Consider the following 23,245-nt stretch of genomic DNA (forward strand, 5'->3'; position numbering starts at 1 on the left):
ATTTGTTTTTCTCTGACATTTTATTTAGCATAATAACTTCTAATTCCATCCATGTTGTCACAAATGGCAAGATCTCATTTATGACTGAGTAATATTCCACATCATTATCCATTCATCTATTGATGAGCACTTGGGTTGTTTCCACACCCTGGCTATTGTATGTCTTTATATTTATTTATTTATTTATTTATTTATTTATTTATTTATTTATTTATTATTTTGAGAGACAGAGACAGAGAGCGAGCAGAAGAAGGGCAGAGAGAGAGGGAGACACAGAATCTGAAGTAGGCTCCAGGCTCTGAGCTGTCAGCACAGAGCCTGATGTGGGGCTTGAACCCATGAACTGTGAGATCATGACCTCAGCCAAAGATGGATGCTTAACCTACTGAGTCACCCAGGTGCCTCTACCTTAGCTATTGTAAATAATGATACAATATAAGGGTTTTTATATCTTTCTGAATTACTGTTTTTCCTTTTTAGGGTAGATTACAGGATCATATGGTATTTCTATTTTTAATTTTTTGAGGTATATTCACACTGTTTTAGGAGACCATTTTTCTTAATAAGAGTTAATATTTCTTAGAGGGCTATTTTTGGTTGAAAAATGAGTTTTTAAAATGAATAAATCCCAAGCACTGATTTTTTTGAGATTATAATGGTTACCAATAATAAATGCATTGGTGTTTCTGTGAGTTCTGTACTAATGATATATTGAAAAATTTGGTACAAGACGTATATGTAATGAAGTAAGTAAGGCACACATTCGAGGCGGCCGTTCTAGTATTGATAGTCAAAGAATATCTTTTTTAGTAGCAAATTTGTTTATCCTTCAAGAGGTATAATTTGAGACAAATAATATGAACTGAGTAAGCAGAGTATACACTTGTAGTTTGTAAGTTGTTTTTCTGACAAAGTTGGGACCAACCCTTTATTTGACCAGGTATGTCTTCAAGGGGATTTGGTTTGTCAAAAGAAAGAGGTGCAGCTTGAAAATTCAGACCTGGGAGCAATAAATATTAAAAGTAGGGCTGATTCTCTGTTGTAGCCTTTTATACATTTTTTAAGTATCCTCTATAACAAAATTTAATTCACTGGAATCAGTGAACTTAGGATTGATAGGACAAAATTAGAATGGGTTTTGATGGTATAACAATTTTCCTTATTGTTAGTTAAGAGTGGGGTAATTATATTTATTATTTGAGCTTTATGAGCATTATAATGAAATAATAAGAATGTTAAATATTCATAATAAGTTTCTTATCAACATTTTATGAATATATATTTCAACATAGTGATGAAATACATTTTGAATGATGAAAATATTTACAGGAATAATCATTAAATTGCTAAAGTTATTTTTCCATAATGAGAAAATGTTTAGTAGAATCAAAACTAGAAGGAATGTTGGAGATCCTATAGAAAGTAGACTTCCTTTTAAAGTTAAAATAAGGTTTAGGTTTAGGTAATTTATCCTGGTTATATAGCTGATTGGGACATTTGGACTACAATTGAGATTTTTTAAGAACTGTCTCAGTGTTGGTCCACCATACTCTTTTTTAAAATATTTCATCACTTCCTTCACCACTACTTCTTTCCCTTTCTCCTTCCTTCCTTTCCATATTCATGGAGTTCTCACTATGAGCTATTTTGGCTGTTGGTGTTACAAAGATAAAGAGAGTGGTCTGGTTGTAGCCACTGATAATAAAAATGCAAGTGTGATCTGAAACTTATTCAGATGGTAGTTCAGTTCAGCAAAGCTAAGGAAGAGCACTCTTACAGACCCTGGACAATAGAATAACAATTGCCTTATTTTTAATTCAGGTTTCCATTCTCAGTCACTCCTAGAGGGTTTCCACAACACTCAATTCTTTGAATACAATAAAGCATAAATTGTATTGAGAAAGATCTAATAGAAGAAAAAAGTATACAGAGTTTAGTACATAATTAGCATAAATATTCTTACATACAATAAACTATAAATGATATGCAGTGGTTTCAGGCTCTTCTCATTAAAGAACTTGAATATTTCTAGGTAAAGGGAAATTATTTTTTCAATCCTCGTAGATTTCTATTTCTCTAACGTATTGCTCAGATTCCTGTGGGCATCCAGACCTGCATATAATGGGATAGCTTTTTAATTTTTATTGGAGTTATTAGCATCTTTGGCAGTTGTCTTAATTTTTGTCACTGTCTTGCTAAAGCAAACATGCTTTCATATACTTTTGAAATATTAAGTGATATAACACTTCTCTGCATCTCTGTTTTGATTCAAGCATTTTGTGAGGGCATGGAGGGAGGAAATTAATTTTGTGTCCTGCATCTGTTTCAATACTGCTTCTCCAGGTGTGTTATCTATTCTAAAGTGCTGAAAGAAAGAAAGAAAGAAAGAAAGAAAGAACGAAAGAACGAAAGAACGAAAGAAAGAAAGAAAGGGAAAAGGAAAGGAAAGGGAAAGAAGGCTTTAAACTATTTTGTTTGACAGAAAATATGTATTATTAATTTGGGTTTGGCTTTAATTTGAATGGGTTTTTCTCTGGGTAGAAATATCATTTCTTTCTTAAATTGGAAAAAGCAAGATGAGGGGATGAGACATGAAAAATAAAAAGGAAACAGTCACTTGGTCATGGTGCAACTACTTGTGATAGTTAAATGCCACCTCATCTCCCCCCCACAAAAAAACTTGAAGAATGTAAGAAGTACATATATAACTTAAGCAAAAGTCACTAATTTTTTTTTACTCTCATTGGTATTGTGGTGTGGAAACTAAATACACCCTCTGTGGCTTTGTCACTTTATCCAATACAATGGTCATTTTCAGTTTCTAATTTGAAAATGTTCAGTGAATATGGACAGCTGACAAAAGTATGTATCAGAGCATTACATAAAATATATCTGTAACATTTTTAATAGAGGCTAGTTTCGTTAAAGCAACCAGTAACTGTTGAGATGAAGTATTCTGAGCCAGTCTCTGCTCTGTGCATTTCATATTCCACACTAATTCATAAAAAATGTCCTCATCTTAATCTTGGCCTTTTTGGCCCTTTGTAAAGACTGTATTAAAGCTTATGTTCTTAATATTTCTCATTGTAAAATATGGGGGAACTGGCAAAGCAATTCCTGAAATGATGCTTCATTTGCTTCACTATCAAGTGCTAGAAAAACTATTTTCATGAACTGTGCCCCCAAACCATTCATGGTAAAAACTTGAGGGTGTTTTCATTGAAGCTTGTGCTGTACATCTGAAAAACCAATGATGCCTGAAGGACTTTGGAATCACAAGTTTGTGAGATGGAAAAAAAAAAAGAATATTCAGTTTGAAGGAGAATGCAGAAGAAAATGACTTAAAACAGATTGACTTTTTTATTATATTACTTTAGTGTGCAAGTAAATATGCATATCCTTCATAGATTATAGGATTTTTAAATGTGTCATTAATGTAATTTCATGTAATATATATGTAGCCTAAATGCAGCCTAAAAGTTCTTTGATATTTTATCAGTTTCCTGCTTGTTTTACCTAGTTTGGATCACTAAAGGGGAATTAAAAAATATATGCTCCTATTGCAAATGATTGAGTAACTTTAGCATTTTATTGAAGCAAGGTTATAACATAATATATGCTATGTAAAATTACAACCTGCATAATTTTGGCTAATGAATATATTACTAAGATAAAATGTTCTAAGTTCATGAGAAAACGATATAACTGAATTCCAAATCGTGCTAGTTTGGTTTCCTCTTGACTGTACTTTGATGCTGAATGGTACTGTGTTGTATAGTCATTATCTTCAGCATATACTCTGCATATATTCCTTGTATCACTATTTATCAATAAAATGAACTTTTGGTCCTTTCCTTGTATTCTCTGTTGCTTTCTTAGTAAAGCTAGTTTGGCCATCATCCCATCATCCATGGCCCTTGTTTATAAATTTTCAAGATGCTGATATTTCTTTGGCAATTCTCCATTTTGTCTACCAAGTTGATGAATGGTAATTAAAAGATTGGAAGATAGAAATACTTGAGTTTTTCTCTGCCTCATATCATAATTTGCTGATATATCTCCCCTTAACATTATCAGAATTCTTTATCAGTCTATAATATTTACGCAACATTTTCTACCTTAACTACAACTACTTAACATTCTTACTGCAGCTCCCTATTACATGCCAAGTTTAGACACCAGATTTTTTGTTTTATTCATCTAGATATTCCCCAAACAAAGCCTAGGCTTGGCACTTAGCAAGCACTCATTAAATATGTACTGAAAGAGGAAATAAGAAATGAATGGTCTATTTTGAACAAATCCAAAGATAAGAATTTGAACAATTGTGTCTCTATAGATGTAAAATATATTCAGAAGAAATATCTAGGCATATGTCCTCTTGGAATCATGTGTCAAAAGTTGAAGGTTATAAATGGAATCCTCAGCCCATTTAACCCAACATAATATATATTGAGTAATTGCCATGGCATGTATAAAGTATATTACTAGGTACTATACAGGAGTTTGCTGTTGTAAAAATAAATAAATAAAAACAAAGACAAAAATATATATATAATCTGCTACCTAAAGCTCATGAACAAGATAGTGAGGCAAATAAAACTATATAAAACTTGGATACTAATGATCCTAAAATTCATTTTATTTCTCTGAACATTCATTTAATATGTCTTTTCTATAATGATGTGAGACCATTCAGATAAAAGTGAACAAAATGTGTTCTGAAGTCTATAATGATCTTAGAGAAATGCACAGTATTATTTTTCTAAATGGCATTTTCAAAATTTTAATATAATACTTAAAGATATACAGACTTAAAAATAAACATCTGATAGAATTTAAGCACTTATGTAAGATAGAATATTTTCTAACATTTAAAAAATATAATTTGTCTTGTTTCACTAAAATTGATGTTTTATTTTTTCCACTTTAGTGTTTTAAAATAAATTTAATAGTGAAAAATATTTAAATTTTGAGATTATTGAAATGTAATAATATTTTGCATTTCTTCCTTAAACATGACCCTATTTTATTTTTATATATATGAATAGAAGTGTATTAAGTTTATGGAAAGATATATAGAAACCACTAGCTTTTTAAATTATATGATACATTCTTGGATGCATGGGTGGCTCAGTCCGTTAAGTGTCTGACTCTTGATTTTGGCTCAGGTCATGATCGCACAGTTAGTGAGTTCAAGCCCTGCATCTGACAGTCTGGACCCTGCTTGGAATTCTCTATCACTCTCTTTCTCTCTGCTCCTCCTCCCCCTTTTCTCTCTCTCTCTCTCTCAAAATAAATAAACACTTAAAAAATAAATAAATTATATCATATATTCTGTGAGAGGGATTTTCTTTTCAATGTTACCTCATTTAATTGAATGTCAAATTCTGGTGTTTTTTTTTTTTTTCATTTATTTTGAAAATACTATTGACTTTACTTTCTACTTTGAATTACCTATCATTAAAAACCTGTGGCTATAACAGCTTGGTTGCATATACAGTTTATATCCATATATAAGCTAGTAGAGATTGCATCAGCATATTGATTGGGATTTGAAGGGGCGCATGCACCTTAATGTTTGCAGCAGCACTATCAATAATAGCTAAATTATGGGTAGGCCCAAACGTCCATCAACTGATGAATGAATAAAGAAGATGTGGTATATAGTTACTTGAGAACTATATATCAGTCAGAAAAAGATAAATATACGATTTCACTCATATGTAGAATTTCAGAAATAAAAGAGATTAACATGGGAGAGAGAAAGAAAAATAAAAGAGAAGGAGGCAGACTGTAGAGACTCTAGAATAGAGAGACAAATGGAGGGTCTTGGAGGAGAGGTGGGTGGGGAGATGGGCTAAATGGGTGATGGCAGTTAAGGAGGAAACTTGTAGGGATGAGCCCTGGGTGTTATATGTAAGTGATGAATCACTGAATTCTAATCCTGAAACCATTATTACATTATGTGTTAACTAACTTGGATTAAAAATAAAAGAATATTCAGATTGAGGCCTGCTTAAGGAAATTAATGTAGAATTAAAAAAACAAGATCTAGGAAGGGGGGATGAAATGTTTTTCAGTGGTATAATTCAAGAATATTAAATCAAATATCACCCATATCATAATTATATTTTTTAAGTTTATTTATTTTGAGAGAGACAGAGACAGCATGAGCAGGAGAGTAGCAGAGGAAGAAGGTGAGAGAGAAAATCCCAAGCAGACTTCCCACTGTCAGTGCAGAGCCTGACACAGGAATCAAAACAAACTCATGAAACTGCACAATCATGACCTGAGCCAAAACCGAGAGTTGGACACTTAATGAACTGAGCCACCCAGGTCCCCACCTATGTCATTATTGTATTAATATCAGTTCCTTTCTAAGATTCTTGTAGTTTATGAACTTAAAGACCCAGTACATTTTATAACTTAACATAATTCTGGAAAACTCAATGGAAATTTAGTAAATTATTTCAGAATTTGCTAAGCACAAGTTATATATGGTATTTATGTTGAAAGGCTTCATAAACAATAAGGGGTGTTTAAAATGCTAGTGCTATGATGATGATGATGATGATGATGATGATGATGATGATGATGATTAATTTAGGGGCTGGAATGAGACAGAGTCAGTAGCCATAATCATTCTCTAGGACATATTGCTGCCTCTGGAATTACCCAGTAGCCATTCTTGGGAGTGTAACCCAGTGTTGACAACCACTAGTGCAGCCTGCTGTGATCTATAAATCCACCCCAAGAGGAAGGTAGTGAAGTTGACTTAGGAGAGAGAACCACCATGTATTGGTTAGTTGGTTTAAGGGAAAGGTCATATGAGAATAATTAGAGAGGATTTCAAGCATTTGTCTATAGCATGTACAAGAAGTTAGGAGGAGACTTCATTTGTGTCATTTGGTCCTATCAAAGAGACATTATTATTTTTATATTTGAATTAGTTTGGTTACTTTTACAGCTTGGAGACTATGAAATGTTATTTGTGTGTGTGTGTGTGTGTGTGTGTGTGTGTGTGTGTGTAAAATACCTTTTTAGAGAGAAAGGAGAATTATGCCTCTTAAGGAAATGGCTGACATTGTTTGCTTATAAATTTGTTAATAAATGTAACCTCTTAGACTTAATGTCCATGAATTATATTAGGCAAGCTTTTTAACAGTGAATGAAGAAGAAATCAGTGTAGAAAGATTTGCTACTGCAACACTAGGGCACAAAGTGAAAAAAGGAGAAAGAAAACACTTGCTTTTGTATGTGAATAGGTATTTATTTATGCATCTAGTCATCATTCATACACTCATCTCTGCCCATCCATATAGCTATCTACTTTTCTACCTGCTTATACTTTAGGATATATATAATGATAAATTTAGGTCAAGAAAATGGATATTAATATAAGAATATTAACTTAAATCTTCATAATATATATGTGCGTGTGTATTTTATGGATCAGGTTAACAGACACTTTCACTACATCTAGATATCGCCTCACGGCAACTCTATTAGCAATAAAAGCTAGTAGTTATGTCAGCCTAACAGGTCTATGCCAGAGTTTCTCAATTTCAGTATTATTGACATTTTGGACCTGAAAATTCTCTTTTGGGGGCAAGCAAGAGCTGCCCTGTGCATGAATGGTGTTTACTAGCATTCTAGATCTCCACTCACAAGATGCTAAAAACTGCAGGCATATTCTGTTTCTCCTCTTCTTTCATCCCCATATCTAGTAAGTTACTAAAACATTTGTTGTACCACCTCAGAAAGATGGCTTCAGTCTCAGCTCTCTGTTACTGCTGTCATCAACTCTTAACCTGGCAAGAATTTCCTAACTTTTTACACTGTAACTAAGCAGAGAATTCTACGGAAAAACCATAGTCTAATTTCCCTGTATGTAGCACCATTAAATCCCCATTTCCTGAAAGACAAAATCTAAAATCCAACTTTTCTTTTTTCCCAGTTAAGTCTCCTGGCCTTGCCATCTGGTTTTTCCATTCAGGACTTTAAGACCTGTGAACACATCAGACTCTCTTTCTCAAGGCACTTTCCCATTAGACGTATTATCCTCTCTGCCTAGATTGCACAAATGTGCCTACTAACATATTCAGTTCTTGACTTGGACTGGAGAGAATTTGATAGCAAGGAATAGCATGCAATCTGAAATTGTTTGACTCTTAAGTTTCTGATGTCAAATGATAAGATACAGAGATGGAAAGGGACATTTTATATGCTTCATTGTTCTTTTTTCTACTTAATGAGTTTTTTTATGTTTTACATGGCAAAAATAACACAAATACTGAAAATATCACAGAAAAAATGCATGGGTTAAGGAGTTTTTAAGACCATACCTAGTCATAACTTTCAGTCTACCTTGAGAAATAGTACTTTGCTAGCCACCTAGGAGATTCAACTCTGCTTTATCCCAATCTCAAATCCTGTTCTCTACAAAAGTGTCCACCATCCTTTTATAAAAATTTGCTTTCTTGTGTTTCTTTATAGTTTGATAATTAAGTATGCATCCCTGGATACTGTGGTTTAGCCGTATACAGATTTTTAAGTCTCTTTCAAGACTTAATTACAGGTTTGTCCTCTCTCCTCCACCCCATAGAATTTTTCTATTCAATCCAGGGATATTTTTCTGGAGAGTTTTCCAGAGCCTAAGTATTGTAGGTTGCTTACTGATGATAGAGTTCAGCATGGTGTCTCTGTCTATTGTATGTCCTTCAAATTAACAGTTGGTTCCAGACACTTCATCCTATTCATGTTTAATCCCTCTGCTGAAACCATAGGTGGTGGCTTGTTTGTTCAGCCAGAGACATACAATGACTGGTTGTTGTCAAGAGCAGTCAAGTGTCTGGGATTTTAGTCTATTTACAAGCTAAGAAGTTAGTTTGCTACTTGTGTTGGCAAGAAACAGGAGAGGCCATGGTAGAGCAATCAACATGAGCTTCATGTTTACATTGTTTCTCCTTGCCCTTGGTCCAGTTCCTATGGGAGGGATTGGGAAGTGGGCACAGGTGGATACTGTACACAAAATAGATCTGTATAGAGTCAAAGAAATATGAGCTTAGGAAACCACAATATTCTAAAGGGAGCTGTTAGCAAATTTGCCTTTTGCCATGAGAGAGAAACTATCATTATATCTCAGCGCTGTTTGCTCTCCACACATCCTTTGAAAAAATATTCTGGAACAAAAGCTGACACAAGCCATGCAGAAATGCCGTGGAGAATTATCCCCCCCTTAATTTAACTATTGGGTGCACAGGGGAATTGTGCAGAGAGTACAGAGCTCCTATATAGCCACACTCAGTTTCTCTATTGTTAATATCATACATTTGTACAGTACTTTTATTATAATTAACCAGTATCAATCAATGCTCTAATTTAAACCCTTTTTTCCTTATTTACTAGTTGGAATACTTTACAAACACTCTGCCTTTAATCTACTATTTGGTTACCCAGCATTACAGTTAATATAGAAAAAAAGGCTAAATGCTTGATTATGTTATTTACTGGTCTTTAGGAAAATTAATTTATTCTATATTATTGTCAAAAGATGACTAATTAATTTCATTTGATGTTATAAACTAATAGATTTAAATATATGAGACTTAATTATTTGTAATTATTATCATTTTTGAACTTTAAATTGCCCCATTGTTGGCCAGGAAGGGCCTTTTCATTTGACTCTTGAGCCCTTTTGACATGACCATAGAAATCTGTGATAGTGTCCTCACTCTCTGATATAATGATATGTTTCAGGTTCATCTTATACATTTCTTGCCCCAGACTCAGCTGAAATTTCTCAAGGACATTTTAAAAGAAAGTGTATTTCAAGAAAGCACATTTGGAAACCACAAGCTTTATGCTTGATCTCTAGGGACTGAATAACCCCAGAACAACACAAAACAAAAACAAACATTTATAGTGTCAAACACACCACAAATATAGTTTACTGAGTAAATGAAAACAAAATATGCAAAATAATCTGATGCAAAATAAGAAAAAATGACATTTAAAATATTTTAAAATCAATATACTTGTTCCTTATAAGTAATATATATACTATCAAGAGGAAACTTTAGAGATGTCTTTACTATAGAATTCCAGTAAAGGGGGAAAAAAAGATGGGAAATGTATGATGATGAAGAGAGCAATGTGTGATAGAATATGGGATAATCTTATACAAGATTAAGATATTTTTTAATTCATAAGGTTCTAAAGTAAACAATTTCATTAAAGAAATGAAGAGATGAATTAGGGTTGACGTCACTGTATTTATTTCTTGGCTGAACTTTTTTTTCCCCCTTAGAACTAGTCTTGTCATTAGATTAAGATTGGAAGTGATAAAGGAAGGCACCACTCTGAGAATGGGACTATATCTGTTTTGAGCACCACTGTGTCTCCAGCACTTAGATCAGTATTTCTCAGATACCACATGGGCAACATGCACTTGTAGAATAATAAGTAATTGGATAGATGAATGACTGAATGGACTGATGGGTACATGAATGATTGGATGGATGAGGCTGAAAGCACAGGGATTTGAAGACTTTTTTGAGGAAAGGAAGCCAAGTCAGTATTTATTAAATACCTACTATGTGCCAAGTGCATTTTAGATATTAATTTGTTTAGTTCCCAAATTAAACAGAAATAACATTTTTTGGGGTGCATAGGTGTCTCAGTTTGTTGAAAGTCCAACTCTTGATTTCAGCTCAGGTCATGATCTCACACTCATGAGATCAGTCCTAGCATTGGGCTCTGTGCTGTGTGGGGAGCCTGCTTAAGATTTTTAATCTCTTCCTCTCCCTCTGTCCCTTTCCTGTATGCGTGTGTGCATGCTCACACACATACCCTCTCAAAAGCAAAATTAAATTAAATTAAAAAGTAACAACGTTTTAATTTTCTTTTTCAAAAACTTAGTTAAGAAACAGGTTAAACCAAAGCACCTCAGTGATTCAGTTGGTTTAGCATTGAACTTCAGCTCAGGTCATGAACTCGCTGTTGTTGAGTTCAAGTCCCTCCTAGGGTTCTGTGCTGACAACTCGGACCCTGGAGCCTGCTTCAGATTCTGTGCAGATCCTCTGTCTCTGTCCCACCCCCCCCCCCCCCCACTTGCACTCTCTCTCTCTCTCCTCCCCCCCCCACTTGCACTCTCTCTCTCTCTCTTTCTCTCTCTCTCTCAAAAATAAATAAAGATATTTTAAAAATTTAAAAAACACAGGTTAAACAAAGCACTATGACATAGGTCATATAGTTATAAAATAGCTCTCCAAATTCAAAGAATTTGTTTTTTCCACCTCCATTCCTGGTGGGGCCAGTAATAGTACTCAGTCACTTTCCATTAGGAAACATATTTGCATTGTTCATTCATGTATAGAATCTCATTTGATTTAAATACCCTTTGGGAAAGACCCCTAATTTCTTAGCAACTATTAGAATGCTATTTTAAACTTTTAGTGTTTTGGGTACATTTTAATATGCTTTGAATTTAGAAATATCAGAATCATGCTACAGTTACCTTTGAGAGGTATTCCGTCTATGATGATATTTTTGTCATAAAAAAGAGTATGTTATTCTCAAATTCCCATTTTAGACCATGTTGCAGTGACTGTTACTTTCCACAGGGAGTAATTGTCCCCAATTTTTGAAAGAAATATCTCAAAATGATTGGATTTTAAACTCTGGAAGAAGATAGATATTATTTTTCCTTAAAAAAGGATAGTTCTTCCCTTGCTAGTTTATGTGATTTAAGGCAAGTTATGTAAATTATTTTCTTCATCTATACGATAGTACTTAACTCTAAGAATTGGTGTTACCAGGAAATAATATGAGACAAGTGACTCACATACAGAAAACACTATGTAAAATCAATATAATTATTACAAATAGTAAATAACCAATTAGAAAATTGTGGCTTGAAGAAAGATACTTAAATGTGAAACCATTTTAATTTCTAGTCCCCAACCCCCTGATCACAATTTATGTTACTGTCTGTAGTCCTGATTATACTCACCGATGTCCTTAGACATAACCTGCTGTTATTTGTTTGAATTGAATATTAAGAACACATATGTAACATAAGATGTTATTGTCATTGGATGAGATGACTCAAACAAGTATTTATTCTTTATAAATTAATTAAGCCTTTTGCTTTCTGTTTTTACTGCCAAATATTTAGACAGATATTAAAATGTATCTTGGCAGTCTTGTCAAATCCAGGCTTGATACTTTGGCTTTCCTATTTCTGAAATTGCTCACCCTTTTCATTTAAAAATAACAACAGACTAGTCACAAAAGCAGTCACCTCTAACTTCTGAATCATCAAAGGCCATTTCCCATATGCTTTTCAAGAGAGACAGCTGTTGTTATACATCATTTCCTGAAAGCCCATTTTCCTCCTGTAAATTTTGAGAGGGGAAAAATCTTATGAAAGGTCTCAGACATAAAACGGTCACTCCCAATTGTAGATTGAAATGGTATCAAGCAGTTTTCTCATCTAAATTTTGGTGATACATAGTTATTCCTTTAGACATAGAGAAACACAGTTTCTCTATGGCATGCAGAAGAGAGACTGCATTGAAGAAGAGTAAAGATTCTGGATTCAGAAAAACATATAGAGAGAGCTTGTTGTCAGCCATGCCTTTACCTAGGTAATTTACAGGGATTTACTTCTCATTATACTCCTAAAAATTTGAGATCTTAATATCCCTATTTCACAGATGAAAAAACTGAGGCTTGAAAGAAAAAAATAAGTTACCCAATAGAACACTGCTAAATGCTATATTATGAACCTACGTAGTTTATTAGTTTGCTAGGGTTGCCATAGCAAAGTTCCACAGATTGGGTGGTTTACACAGAAATTTTTTTTCATAATCCTGGAGTCTTTAAGTCTGAGGTCAAGATGTAAGCAGGGTTGTTTTCTTCTGAGGTCTTTCTCTTCGACTTATACCTCACTCTTCTTGTGTCTCTTCACACTGTCTTTTCTGTATGTATGGCTGCCTAATTTCCTCTCTTTTAAGGACACAGTCATATTGGATTAAGATTATCCCAATGACTTCCTTTTAATTTAATTAAGTTCCTAAATCCCTACTCCAAATATAGTCACATACTAAGATAGTGAAAGTTGGGACTTGAACATATGGATTTTGAGGGATCATAATTCAGTCCAGACAGACAATCTGACTTGCATCCATATTTTTATGCGCTATATAGCACCAGTGGTTTAATTAATAGTTTTCAATATCAAATTCATATTTTTGCATATTATTTTCCATTCCCAAACCATACAACATATTTGCAAATATTTGCATACTTATGCTAAAAATAATATGATAAAATTGATTATTTTTTGAAGATCTTCAACCTGTAGGCTCTCAGGAGTAATTTGTTCTATTTTTCAGAAGTTAATTTAAAGTTAAATAACTTCTGGAAGGTCAGTAAGTAATGGAAACAAAAGTCAAATTAATACCTGTCAGAGGGCAGCACCCAAATTTAATCAATGGACTGTATTGCCTTCAGTGGCATGATTTTCTGTGGAGGAGAGTACTCACCACATGTGCAGCCCTTGTAAAAGTTAAACGCTTTAGTTCACGTGTAGCCTCAGTTGTATGGGAATGCCGACAGCTAATGCTTTCTCTGTGACTTAAGTTGTATCTATGATTAATCAAAGTTTAACTCAAAGGTCTCCAGATACTCTGACTATTTTACATTTATACAGTGTATCTAATTTCAGTTAAAATTCAATTCCCTAAATCACTAAAGCTTAATGTGTATATCTGATGGGGAAAAATGAATTCAATACTGTATTTTAAATAGTTATAAAAGAGTGTTAAAATGGCTGTATGTAATTAAGGCTTAAAAACGTTAAACCTGTTTGTATAAACAGGTGGAAAAGAACATGTTTGTTTTATTTATTTATTTATTTATTTATTTATTTATTTATTTATTTATTTTGAGAGAGAGAAAGCATGAGCAGGGGAGGAGTCGAGGAAGAGTGAGAGAGAGAGAATCCCATGCAGTCTCCACACTGTCAGTGAGGGGCTCAAGCCCATGAACCATGAGATCATGACCCGAGCTAAAGTCAGATGCTTAACTGACTGAGTCACCCTGGTGCTTCTGTATGTGTGTGTGTGTGTGTGTGTGTGTGTGTGTGTGTGTGTATTTATTTATTTAAATTAGTGATAAGGAAATTTTAAAGGACAGATTTTTTATATAGACACTTCAAATTGAGATTTGTATATGATTATGTAAATGAATCTACAAAAGCTCCCTGTTTAATTTTGGGAACCAATTCTAATGTAACAAGTCTATAATACAAGGATATAGCTGAACTAAGGTCAGGAGATAAAGGACCTTCTGAGAAACGAGCCTGTTATAAACTCTCTGGCCAGCTGAGACAGATATAAAGGACAGAGAAAAAGATGATAACTTTGGGAGAGGTGAGTTAAGTTGTCCTCTTTTCATAGGATTAAGGTATTCACTGCTAGGGTTGAGAGCTGCTTAAGTGGCCAGTGATGATGAATGAATGGCCTGTAGAGTCTTAGAAAGTTAAGGGTTCTAATAGCAGCAGGACCCAAAAGACTGGCTAGTAATAGCTGAGGATTAGCAGTTTCACTGGCAAGAATTGGATCAGATTCTTGGTCCCTTGAATATTATTTCATGCTGTGTGGAATGAACATGGATTCAACTCTACCACAGTCAGGTACATGCTATTTCACATTACTCTATTTTCCCAAATCTAATTGGATCAGACTTTGAGCCCCTGCTTGTCAGAGCAGCATAATCATTGGAGAAACGGGAAAACTGAAAACAAGACTCCAAAGCCAAATAATGGCATTGCATTTGGAGATTTCATGTGTGACTGAACAATAGGGTCAATCTCTATCTCTACATGCAGCAGAAATGTGTAATGTTTGCTATAAGTTTGTTAATTATTTTTCAGTAAACTGTTTAATATTGTGTCATAGTTAAGAATGTTCCCTACTTTAGAAATTCCCATTCTTGCTGTAAGGGGCAGGGACAGAAATTAATTGCCTAGGGAAACTTAATGGAAAGCCTTAGTGACAGAGAGGTTACAATTTGCTACTACATTTGTCACTGTCAGAGAACACATAAATTCTACAGCCATTACCAGTGGAGGAGGCTTTCCTCCTCCTCTTCCCATAGTTCTTTGTCCCCCACTCTTCTCTGTGATATTATAGGTTTAATTCAAGTCCACTGATCATAAGTAATCACTATTTTATTTGTGGATGTCTTGGCTGATGGAATCTGTTAGTATTATTTGAGGATTATATCTAATTGGGTAGGAGTACATAAGACACTGGAGAAGAAGATAAGAATTCAGAATAGTTTTGACTTGCTACAGAAGGTCTTAACAAAAATAAATAAGTTTATTTTATTAAAGAAAAATAACTAACAAACATGGATTCGATGCATAATTTGAATAGGAAGAAAATTTAGGAAATAGAATTTAACACCCATAGCGAGATTATATAATTGTTTTAAATATGCATAACACTGTTCCTAAACACTGACTTAATATTCAGGAATCATGGAGCATCTGGGCGGCTCTGTCACTTTTGATTTCAGTGCAGGTAATATGATTTGGTGGTTCATGGGTTCAAGCCCCATGTCTGTCTCCGCACTGACAATGCAGAGCCTGCTTGGGATTCTCTCTCTTTCTCCCTGTCTGTCTCTACCCCTCCCTGCTTGCATGCTCTCTTTTTCTCTCAAAACACATTAATAAACTTTAAAACAAATATTCAGGAATCATGAGGAATTGTTCAGGAATTCTGCAATCACTTAAATTTTAAGGTAGATGAAAGAAGCTAAGAAGCTATTCATTATTCTAAGGATCAAATTAGATCCAACTAAAATAAAAGAATAAAGAAACTTTGTCAAATAAAAAATAACAGTTATAGGAGTTCTGAAATGAAATAGAGATTGGAAAACAATAAAGAGTGATTTTTCTTGAATAATCTGGAGAGAAATGGAGTTTACAATGAGGCAGTCCAGTCTCTTCTAATCTTTGATTGAAAGACACCCACTGAAAATCCTGGGAACTTTTAATTATTTCAGATTTCACATTTTTTCTTAAAATATTTTATGGGAGAGACAGTAAAAATTTCTTTTCTGTAGAACGAACCATGTATTTTTTCTTGGTTTATTGCTAATATGATATGGGGAGTTGGTCAAATTTCTTTTCTTTTTCTTCTTCATTCTTTTGGTTTCTGTCATCAAATGCCCTAAGCAGAAAAAAAAAGTCCCTTAGGTTAGAAGAGTTTTGAAGCATTTAAGGCTTTAATGATCTTCAATTATATTCACTTCTTGACTAAAGCAGCTGTAGAAGCATACATTGACACTGGAAATCAATCAGTTTTAGACAGCAGAAACTTATACCACAAGGAGAGAGATATGTCTTTAGGTGGGTACTCACTCTTCAGTTGACAAAATAGGCAGTTTCCTGGAACTAAATGTACTGAGCCAGAACCAGAGTCAGGATTTTCCTTTTACTGGGGCATTCTGATGATTTCTACTTACCACTGAGGTCCTTGGGCAAAAATCAGAATTATATTGTTCAAAGATTGTTTTTTATTAGCAGAAAGTTCATAAAAATCACTTTCAATGGAAAACAATATATAAAAAGACCTTAAGCATTGTTTTCTACTTTTCAATTCCATTTCATTCAACAGCCATTATTGAATGTCTGTTCAGTGCCAGAGTCTGTATTAAAGGTTATAATATAGCATACACAGAAACAGCTTAAGGAACCAGTTCTGTAATTTAGGAATACATTACAGATTGAAGAGGGAAGATATAAACAAGATATAAAGGTTATATAACAAATAGATTAAAAGCAATGGTTCTTATGAAATAATATAATAATTTTTATTTTCATATAAGATTGTCTACAGATAGTTTTGGCTATTATCAGAGATAATAATATTAATAATAGATAGCATCTATTGAACACTGACTATTTCCCTGACACTCTTCTTATATAGTTAATCCGTATAAAATCTCTGTAATAGAGGTATTGCTATCTTTTATTTCAAGATGAAAAAACTGAGGGTCAGTGAGGGTAAACAATTTAAAAAAAACTACAAAGCTAGTAAGTTTGAAGGCTAGTATGCGTGAAGTGTTTTGAGCCCAGCTTTGCTTGGGAGTTGAGCCCACATTTCTTACCATTATACTAAAAGTCTAATTAGAGTCAATTCCCAAGTGAAGTTCAAGCTAATGGTGAGTATGTTAGGAAGAATGATGGATACTATGACCTGTTCTAGACAAAAGATTGAGAATACATCCTCAATCTCCAGTGTTTGTCTTTGTGTTATCATTGTGACTTAGATCACTTAATAATTATTGCATACAAATTAAATACAATTTTACTGTTTGGACCAAATGATATTAGAAAATGTTTTTGATCTCTTTTCTAACACAAATGGATAAGAGTTCAACCATTGTAACAGTGATTGAAGAAGGACTTGTAAGGCTCTAAATCTAAACTATTCTAGGCAAATGCAATTTCAAACAAAGGTGGTATGCAAACAATGCACGCCACTGTTTACTTTTCACCTCTTTTTTCTATTAGCTTAAGCATTTATGTCTTTAATCCAATATGCTGTGTCTCGGGAATATGAGAGCGAAAGTGGCTTACGGTTCCCAATCCAGTGCCAGATGTGAAAAGTTTCGTGGGTTCCTTGCCCTTTCATCTCTACCTTTGCTCCATTATGAATTTACTTTTCTAGGTAATTGGTGGTGGCAGATTTATTCTAAGAATTGTGGGACCTGAGGTAAGAATATAAATGAAGGCCTACACATTTTATGTCATTATTATTTATCATAAATCAAATAATTATTATTAAAATATGACCTATCCTTCCACTCTGACAAAAATATCTTTATAATAATTTGGATGGACAGATGAAATGTTAGAATCTTTGGACTCCTCAGGAGTATGATGGCATGGGGAGAGATAGTCTCCATCATTCAGCCCCTCCTCCTTTAACCAGTTCTGTCCAGTATCACAGGAGACTTTGAACACAGGGAATGGACACTTTGCTCACACAGCCAGCATCCATACACTCTTCCCTCAAACATCTACACCTGGCCCACCCATCCCTGCTAGGTATATACACATTGGTATCACAATCTGCTGACTGGGAGCAGAACTCGGAAGATGATATCACAGGCTTAGGATAATTTGGGAATGAACTTCTGGGATCACAGGAATCTGGAGCATGTCTTCTCTAGAGAGAGGAATGCAGGTCCAGATGGGTACTTCTCTGTAGACTTTGCCTATTGGTGGTGTATGGACAGAGAAGAGCCTCAGCAAATATTTATTGGTTTTTCACTATGTATCCATACTTGGTCACATGAGACATGAGTGAACAAATGGAAGTGCTTGCCCTTGCAGAGCTTATACTCTGAGAAAGGGAGACAGAGACTGTAAGTACTAAATGTAAAAGATGTACGCACTATATAGTACATTATACTGTGAGAACTATGTAGAGACAATAAAAATTAGAGTAGGAAAAGGTGGGGGGGTTGTCATGTTAAGTAGGTCAGTCAGCATTGACTTCAATTGAGAAGGTAAAATTTGGAGTTGGGTGGGGGTGACTTGAAAGCAGTTGGGAAATTAACCAACCAGATAACAAGAGGGAGAGAAACTTAGGCCTTTAAGATTATAGTGGGCACCTTGATGTAGGACCACACTTGGCCTATTATAAGAACATGGAGAACAGCAAAACTGGAATAGCGTGAGCAAGGAAGAGAGTTAAAAAAAACAAGTTACAAAAAGAACTGATGAACAGATCATATAGTGGTGCACTGTGCAACAGAAATATAATGATAGCCATAAAGGTATAATTTTAAATGTTTGTGTAGCCATAATAAACACATAAAAAGGAAGGTTAAAATGAACTTCAATAACGCATTTCATATAACTCAATTCATCTAAAATGTTATCATTTCAACATGTGATCTTTGAAATCAAGAGTATATTTTATACTTGCCACGCTTCTCAATTCGTACCAGTTATACTACAATTGTTTGGTGACCAGATATGTCTAGCTGTTGAAAAGATAGGCTTTTACTCATCACTGAATGAATTTTATCTGTTACTTTGAGTGACTTGAGAGATAGTTCTGGTTTTTAAGATTGAAGTGTCATGATTTGATTTGTGTTTAAAAATGATCAGGCCCAGCCTTAATTAAGAAGGCATGATAACTGATAAAAAGTAGAAACAGGGAGACCTCTTGCAGTATGTGCTTGATGAACACGATGATGGCTCAGATGGTAGCAGTGGCTGACCTAAGAAGTGACTGAACGCCTGATCATTTTAAAGGCACAACAAATAGGAGAGATTGTGTTTGGTGTGTGAGGGGGACTCAAGAATGACCTCAAGACTTTGGCCTATTGGAAGAATGGGTTGACTTCAACTGAGATGAGAAAGACTACTGGAGGATTGGGGCAAGGAAGATGGGTGTTCAGATTTGGAAAGGTGTAACTGAGAAATCCATCAGGCATTCAGGTGAAGATGTGGGGCATGCACTTAGATTTGAGTCTGGTGTTTAGCAGACAAAAACTTTGGAGATCATCATTCTTGAAACTGATAGAGTCACCAAGGGAATGAGAGAGGGTAGATAAAGAGTACCAAGGACTGAGCACTGGGACATCTGAAATTAAGAGGTCTAAACTGACATGAAATTGATACTAAAGTAACATAAAACAGGGTTACCCGAGTGGCTCATTTGGTTAAGCATCCAGCTTGGTTTCAGCTCAGGTCATGATCTCACGGTTTGTGAGTTTGAACCCCACATCAGTCTATGCCATGACAGCTCAGAGCCTGCTTGGGATTCTTTCTCTCTCTCCCTCTCTCACTGCCCCTCCCTTGATTGCTCTCCCTCTCCATCTCTCTCTCAAAATAAATAAACATTTTATAATAACATCAAGCATTTTGCCACTTTTGTATCATATTTAATTTTTAAAAATCTTATTGCATATGTTCAGAACTGTCACGATCTCATTTATTCTACTGAAGAATAATAACTTTAGATGAAGGCTGAGAACTGTTTTTGTGACTTTTTTTTGCTTTCAAATATGTTACAATGCTTCCAGTAATTAACTTATAGTATATTAAACAATCGACAGTAAAAGTAAAAGTTGTGGTTGTAATTAAATTAGAGATCATTATCAATCTTTAATACATATTCTTCATGTATGGGTTTCCCAGAGACATGTAAGTTAACTTTGATAACTATAGCATTAAGCACCAATATACCAGTTTAAAATCTGTCCCATAGTCTACAAACTAGTGCAGCTTTGTTTTATTTGTGATAAACCCACTAATTTGTTTCTTTTTATAAAACATTTGGTGGATGGCTAGGTGTTCTTACTTCACTTTAGTCTTTCAAAGATTGAGATATTTATTCCTTTAATTATATTCAAATCCTAGATATGAAGAATGTTTCATTTTTAAAAATCCATTATTTTACTATAAGCACATTTAGGGCCTTACTAATACTCTGTGATCTGTGATCTTATATTATCCAGGTAATTATTTACAATACATACTGGAAATTACTATATTAAATTAAGAGCTAAAAAGTAGAATTGAATAACTCATTTTAATTTAAATGACAGCATAAACATACTGACAAATAATCTCTAATTTTTTAACAAAAGGAATTGTTTGTGTCTTTTCAGTCTATTCGAGAAGTCACAGGCTACGTGTTAGTGGCTCTTAATCAGTTTCGCTACCTGCCTCTGGAGAATTTACGCATTATCCGTGGAACCAAACTTTATGAGGATCGATATGCCTTGGCAGTATTTTTAAACTACAGGAAAGATGGGAACTTTGGACTTCAAGAACTTGGATTAAAGAACTTGACAGGTAAGGAAAATATACAAAATTGCAAATATGCTTTCATTATCAATATAATACAATAGGCATACACATATGTATGTATGGTTACTGTACTATGTGTTATATTGAGGAACCCTATAAAGGACTTAAATATCTACTACTTATTCATTTTATGGGAAATAATGCCTTGTGATGCCCTTGCTTTTATTTACAGATATTGTAAGTGCAGTCTGAAGGTACCTTCATACTGTATCTCAGCTGCACAGAAGTACACTCTAAGGAAATGCTCAGTGACTGAAAACTGAGATAGGAAGCAGGTTTAAGAATGCTATGTTTGGTGGTCTCAGATGAACAGTGGACCATATCATCAAATCTCTGTAATAAATAACACCACAGCCCTCACTCTCGTTAGAGCTCAGTAAATACACAGCCTTTATGTCTACCTCCACTCATCTAGTTTTTTTGCACAATCCCTTATTTTTGGAAAATATACCTAATTTATTCATTTAATTTTGATTTACTTATTCAGTAACTCACTAAATGCCATCAGAAATTCTTTCTCAAAATACTTCAATATCATCAGTGATTTACCCCCGTCCAAGACTGGAAAAAGGTAATTGTTAACAAACTAAAATTATCCATCTTGCTCCAAAAATAACCCAAACAAAATAAAACAGGAAAAAACACTTTGTAGGAATTTGGTTTGTGCGCTGGTTCTCACAATGCCACAAATATCTTTTCAGTCCATGTAGTTCATGGCTCATAATGGCTATGGTAGGAGGTTTGGTACAAGATTTCTAGTCATGAATTTTGCTATGTGTGCCTATAAATAAGTAGTGCTAATTACATGATAAGTAAGTAATTATCATCTCACAGTGGGGTAAAGGAGTTTAAATGATAAATTTAACCTAAATTAATATCATATATATTTTTCATCAAATATATAATGATTTTATGTGTGCTGGAGTCCACTCAGTGGTAATGTTTCTTGATATTAAAATATAAAAATTATAATTGCCTTTAAATACTAAGAAAAGATAAGATTGATATTTTCAGGTTACTAAAATTATTTATTTCACTCATTGACAGTGAATATAAAATATATAATTTTAAGTAAGAAATAGCTTCACAGTTAGCCAGACATGTGAACTGAAACTGGATATTTTGGAGGAAGAAAGGAAGACTGATTATGTAATTTATTTTGGTCATGATTGCTATAGAATTGATGACATAATGGTAAATGCAAATTATTCAGAATTTATAGATTTCTTCATTAGCATTTTACTTTTTTGTTCTTTTCTTTCAAATATAGTTATCTTAGTGAGAACAGAGTTTTGGACTAAATTGCTACTTGCATGGAAATAATGATAGGAAGAAGAATTTTAGAAATCCATGGATAGAGAGAAATTGAATGAGTTAAGAATTATTTAGTAAATAATAAAAATAGTATGATCTGGTTAAAACTTTCATAGGAAGAATTATGGTTTAGGAAATGATTTTTCCTCTATTTACATTAAAGAAAAAATCATTTATTTTAAAATATTTTACAGCCCTTGAATATGTTATTCCATAATTTGTGCTATTTGAACAATCTTTTCATACAGAAAATTAGTCTTTTAAGAGCTCTCTCCTTGGGACTCATGGGTGGCTCAGTTGGTTAAGTGCCTGACTCTTGATTTCAGCTCGAGTCACGATCTCACAGTTTCTGAGTTCAAGTCCCACATTGGACTCTGCGCTGACTGTGTAGAGCCAGGAGCTGCCTTCGAATTCTCTCTCCTTCCCTCTCTGACCCTCACCAATTCATGCTCACTCACTCTCTCAAAATAAATAAATAAACTTAAAAAGAGATAAGAATCTCTCCTACTTATTATTAACTTAAGATTAGTACTACTAAAATATTTTTAAGTCATTTAATCAAAATTATGCCACATTTAAACGTACCTTATTTGAGTGAGCTCACACCGTGATTGCTTATGATTATGACAGTTAGCTTACATCATACCAAAACACAACACTATTATTTCAAGAACACTATTTCCTATTCTGCTGGAAAGTCTTAGAATACTTTCTGGTGTGTGCATTAGTAGAAATGAGTAAATAATGAGAGGCTAAGAGAATGAGTAGATTGTTTAGAAAAAAATAATGTGTTTGTTCAAGAGTTACTTTTTTTTGAATGTGAGGAAAAGTTCAGTAAAATAAATGGTAGAAGATTTAGGCAATCTGGAAAATGTTCAGATATATATGTAATAGGTGGCTGAGAATTATGTTTGAACATCAGTCTAGAAACACTGATCTTCCTCTAGGTAATCGGGTCAATAGTGTAACTCCAATTTTGAAAATCAGAAGTCACTCAGTAAGCGAGTAAGTATGATTCTG

At 34.0% G+C, this 23,245-nt stretch overlaps 1 protein-coding gene across 1 annotated transcript in view; it reads left to right on the top strand.

The window, feature by feature from the left end:
• The window catches only part of ERBB4 (erb-b2 receptor tyrosine kinase 4), a 1,103,571-nt gene that overhangs the window by 561,976 nt on the left and 518,350 nt on the right, over positions 1-23,245 (top strand). The window contains exon 3 of the mRNA XM_029933912.1: positions 20,710-20,896. Coding sequence (XP_029789772.1) covers positions 20,710-20,896 — 187 coding nt within the window. The remainder of the gene's footprint in view (positions 1-20,709; positions 20,897-23,245) is intronic.

Source organism: Suricata suricatta, chromosome 3 (assembly GCF_006229205.1).
Source record: "Suricata suricatta isolate VVHF042 chromosome 3, meerkat_22Aug2017_6uvM2_HiC, whole genome shotgun sequence".
NCBI lineage: Eukaryota > Metazoa > Chordata > Mammalia > Carnivora > Herpestidae > Suricata > Suricata suricatta.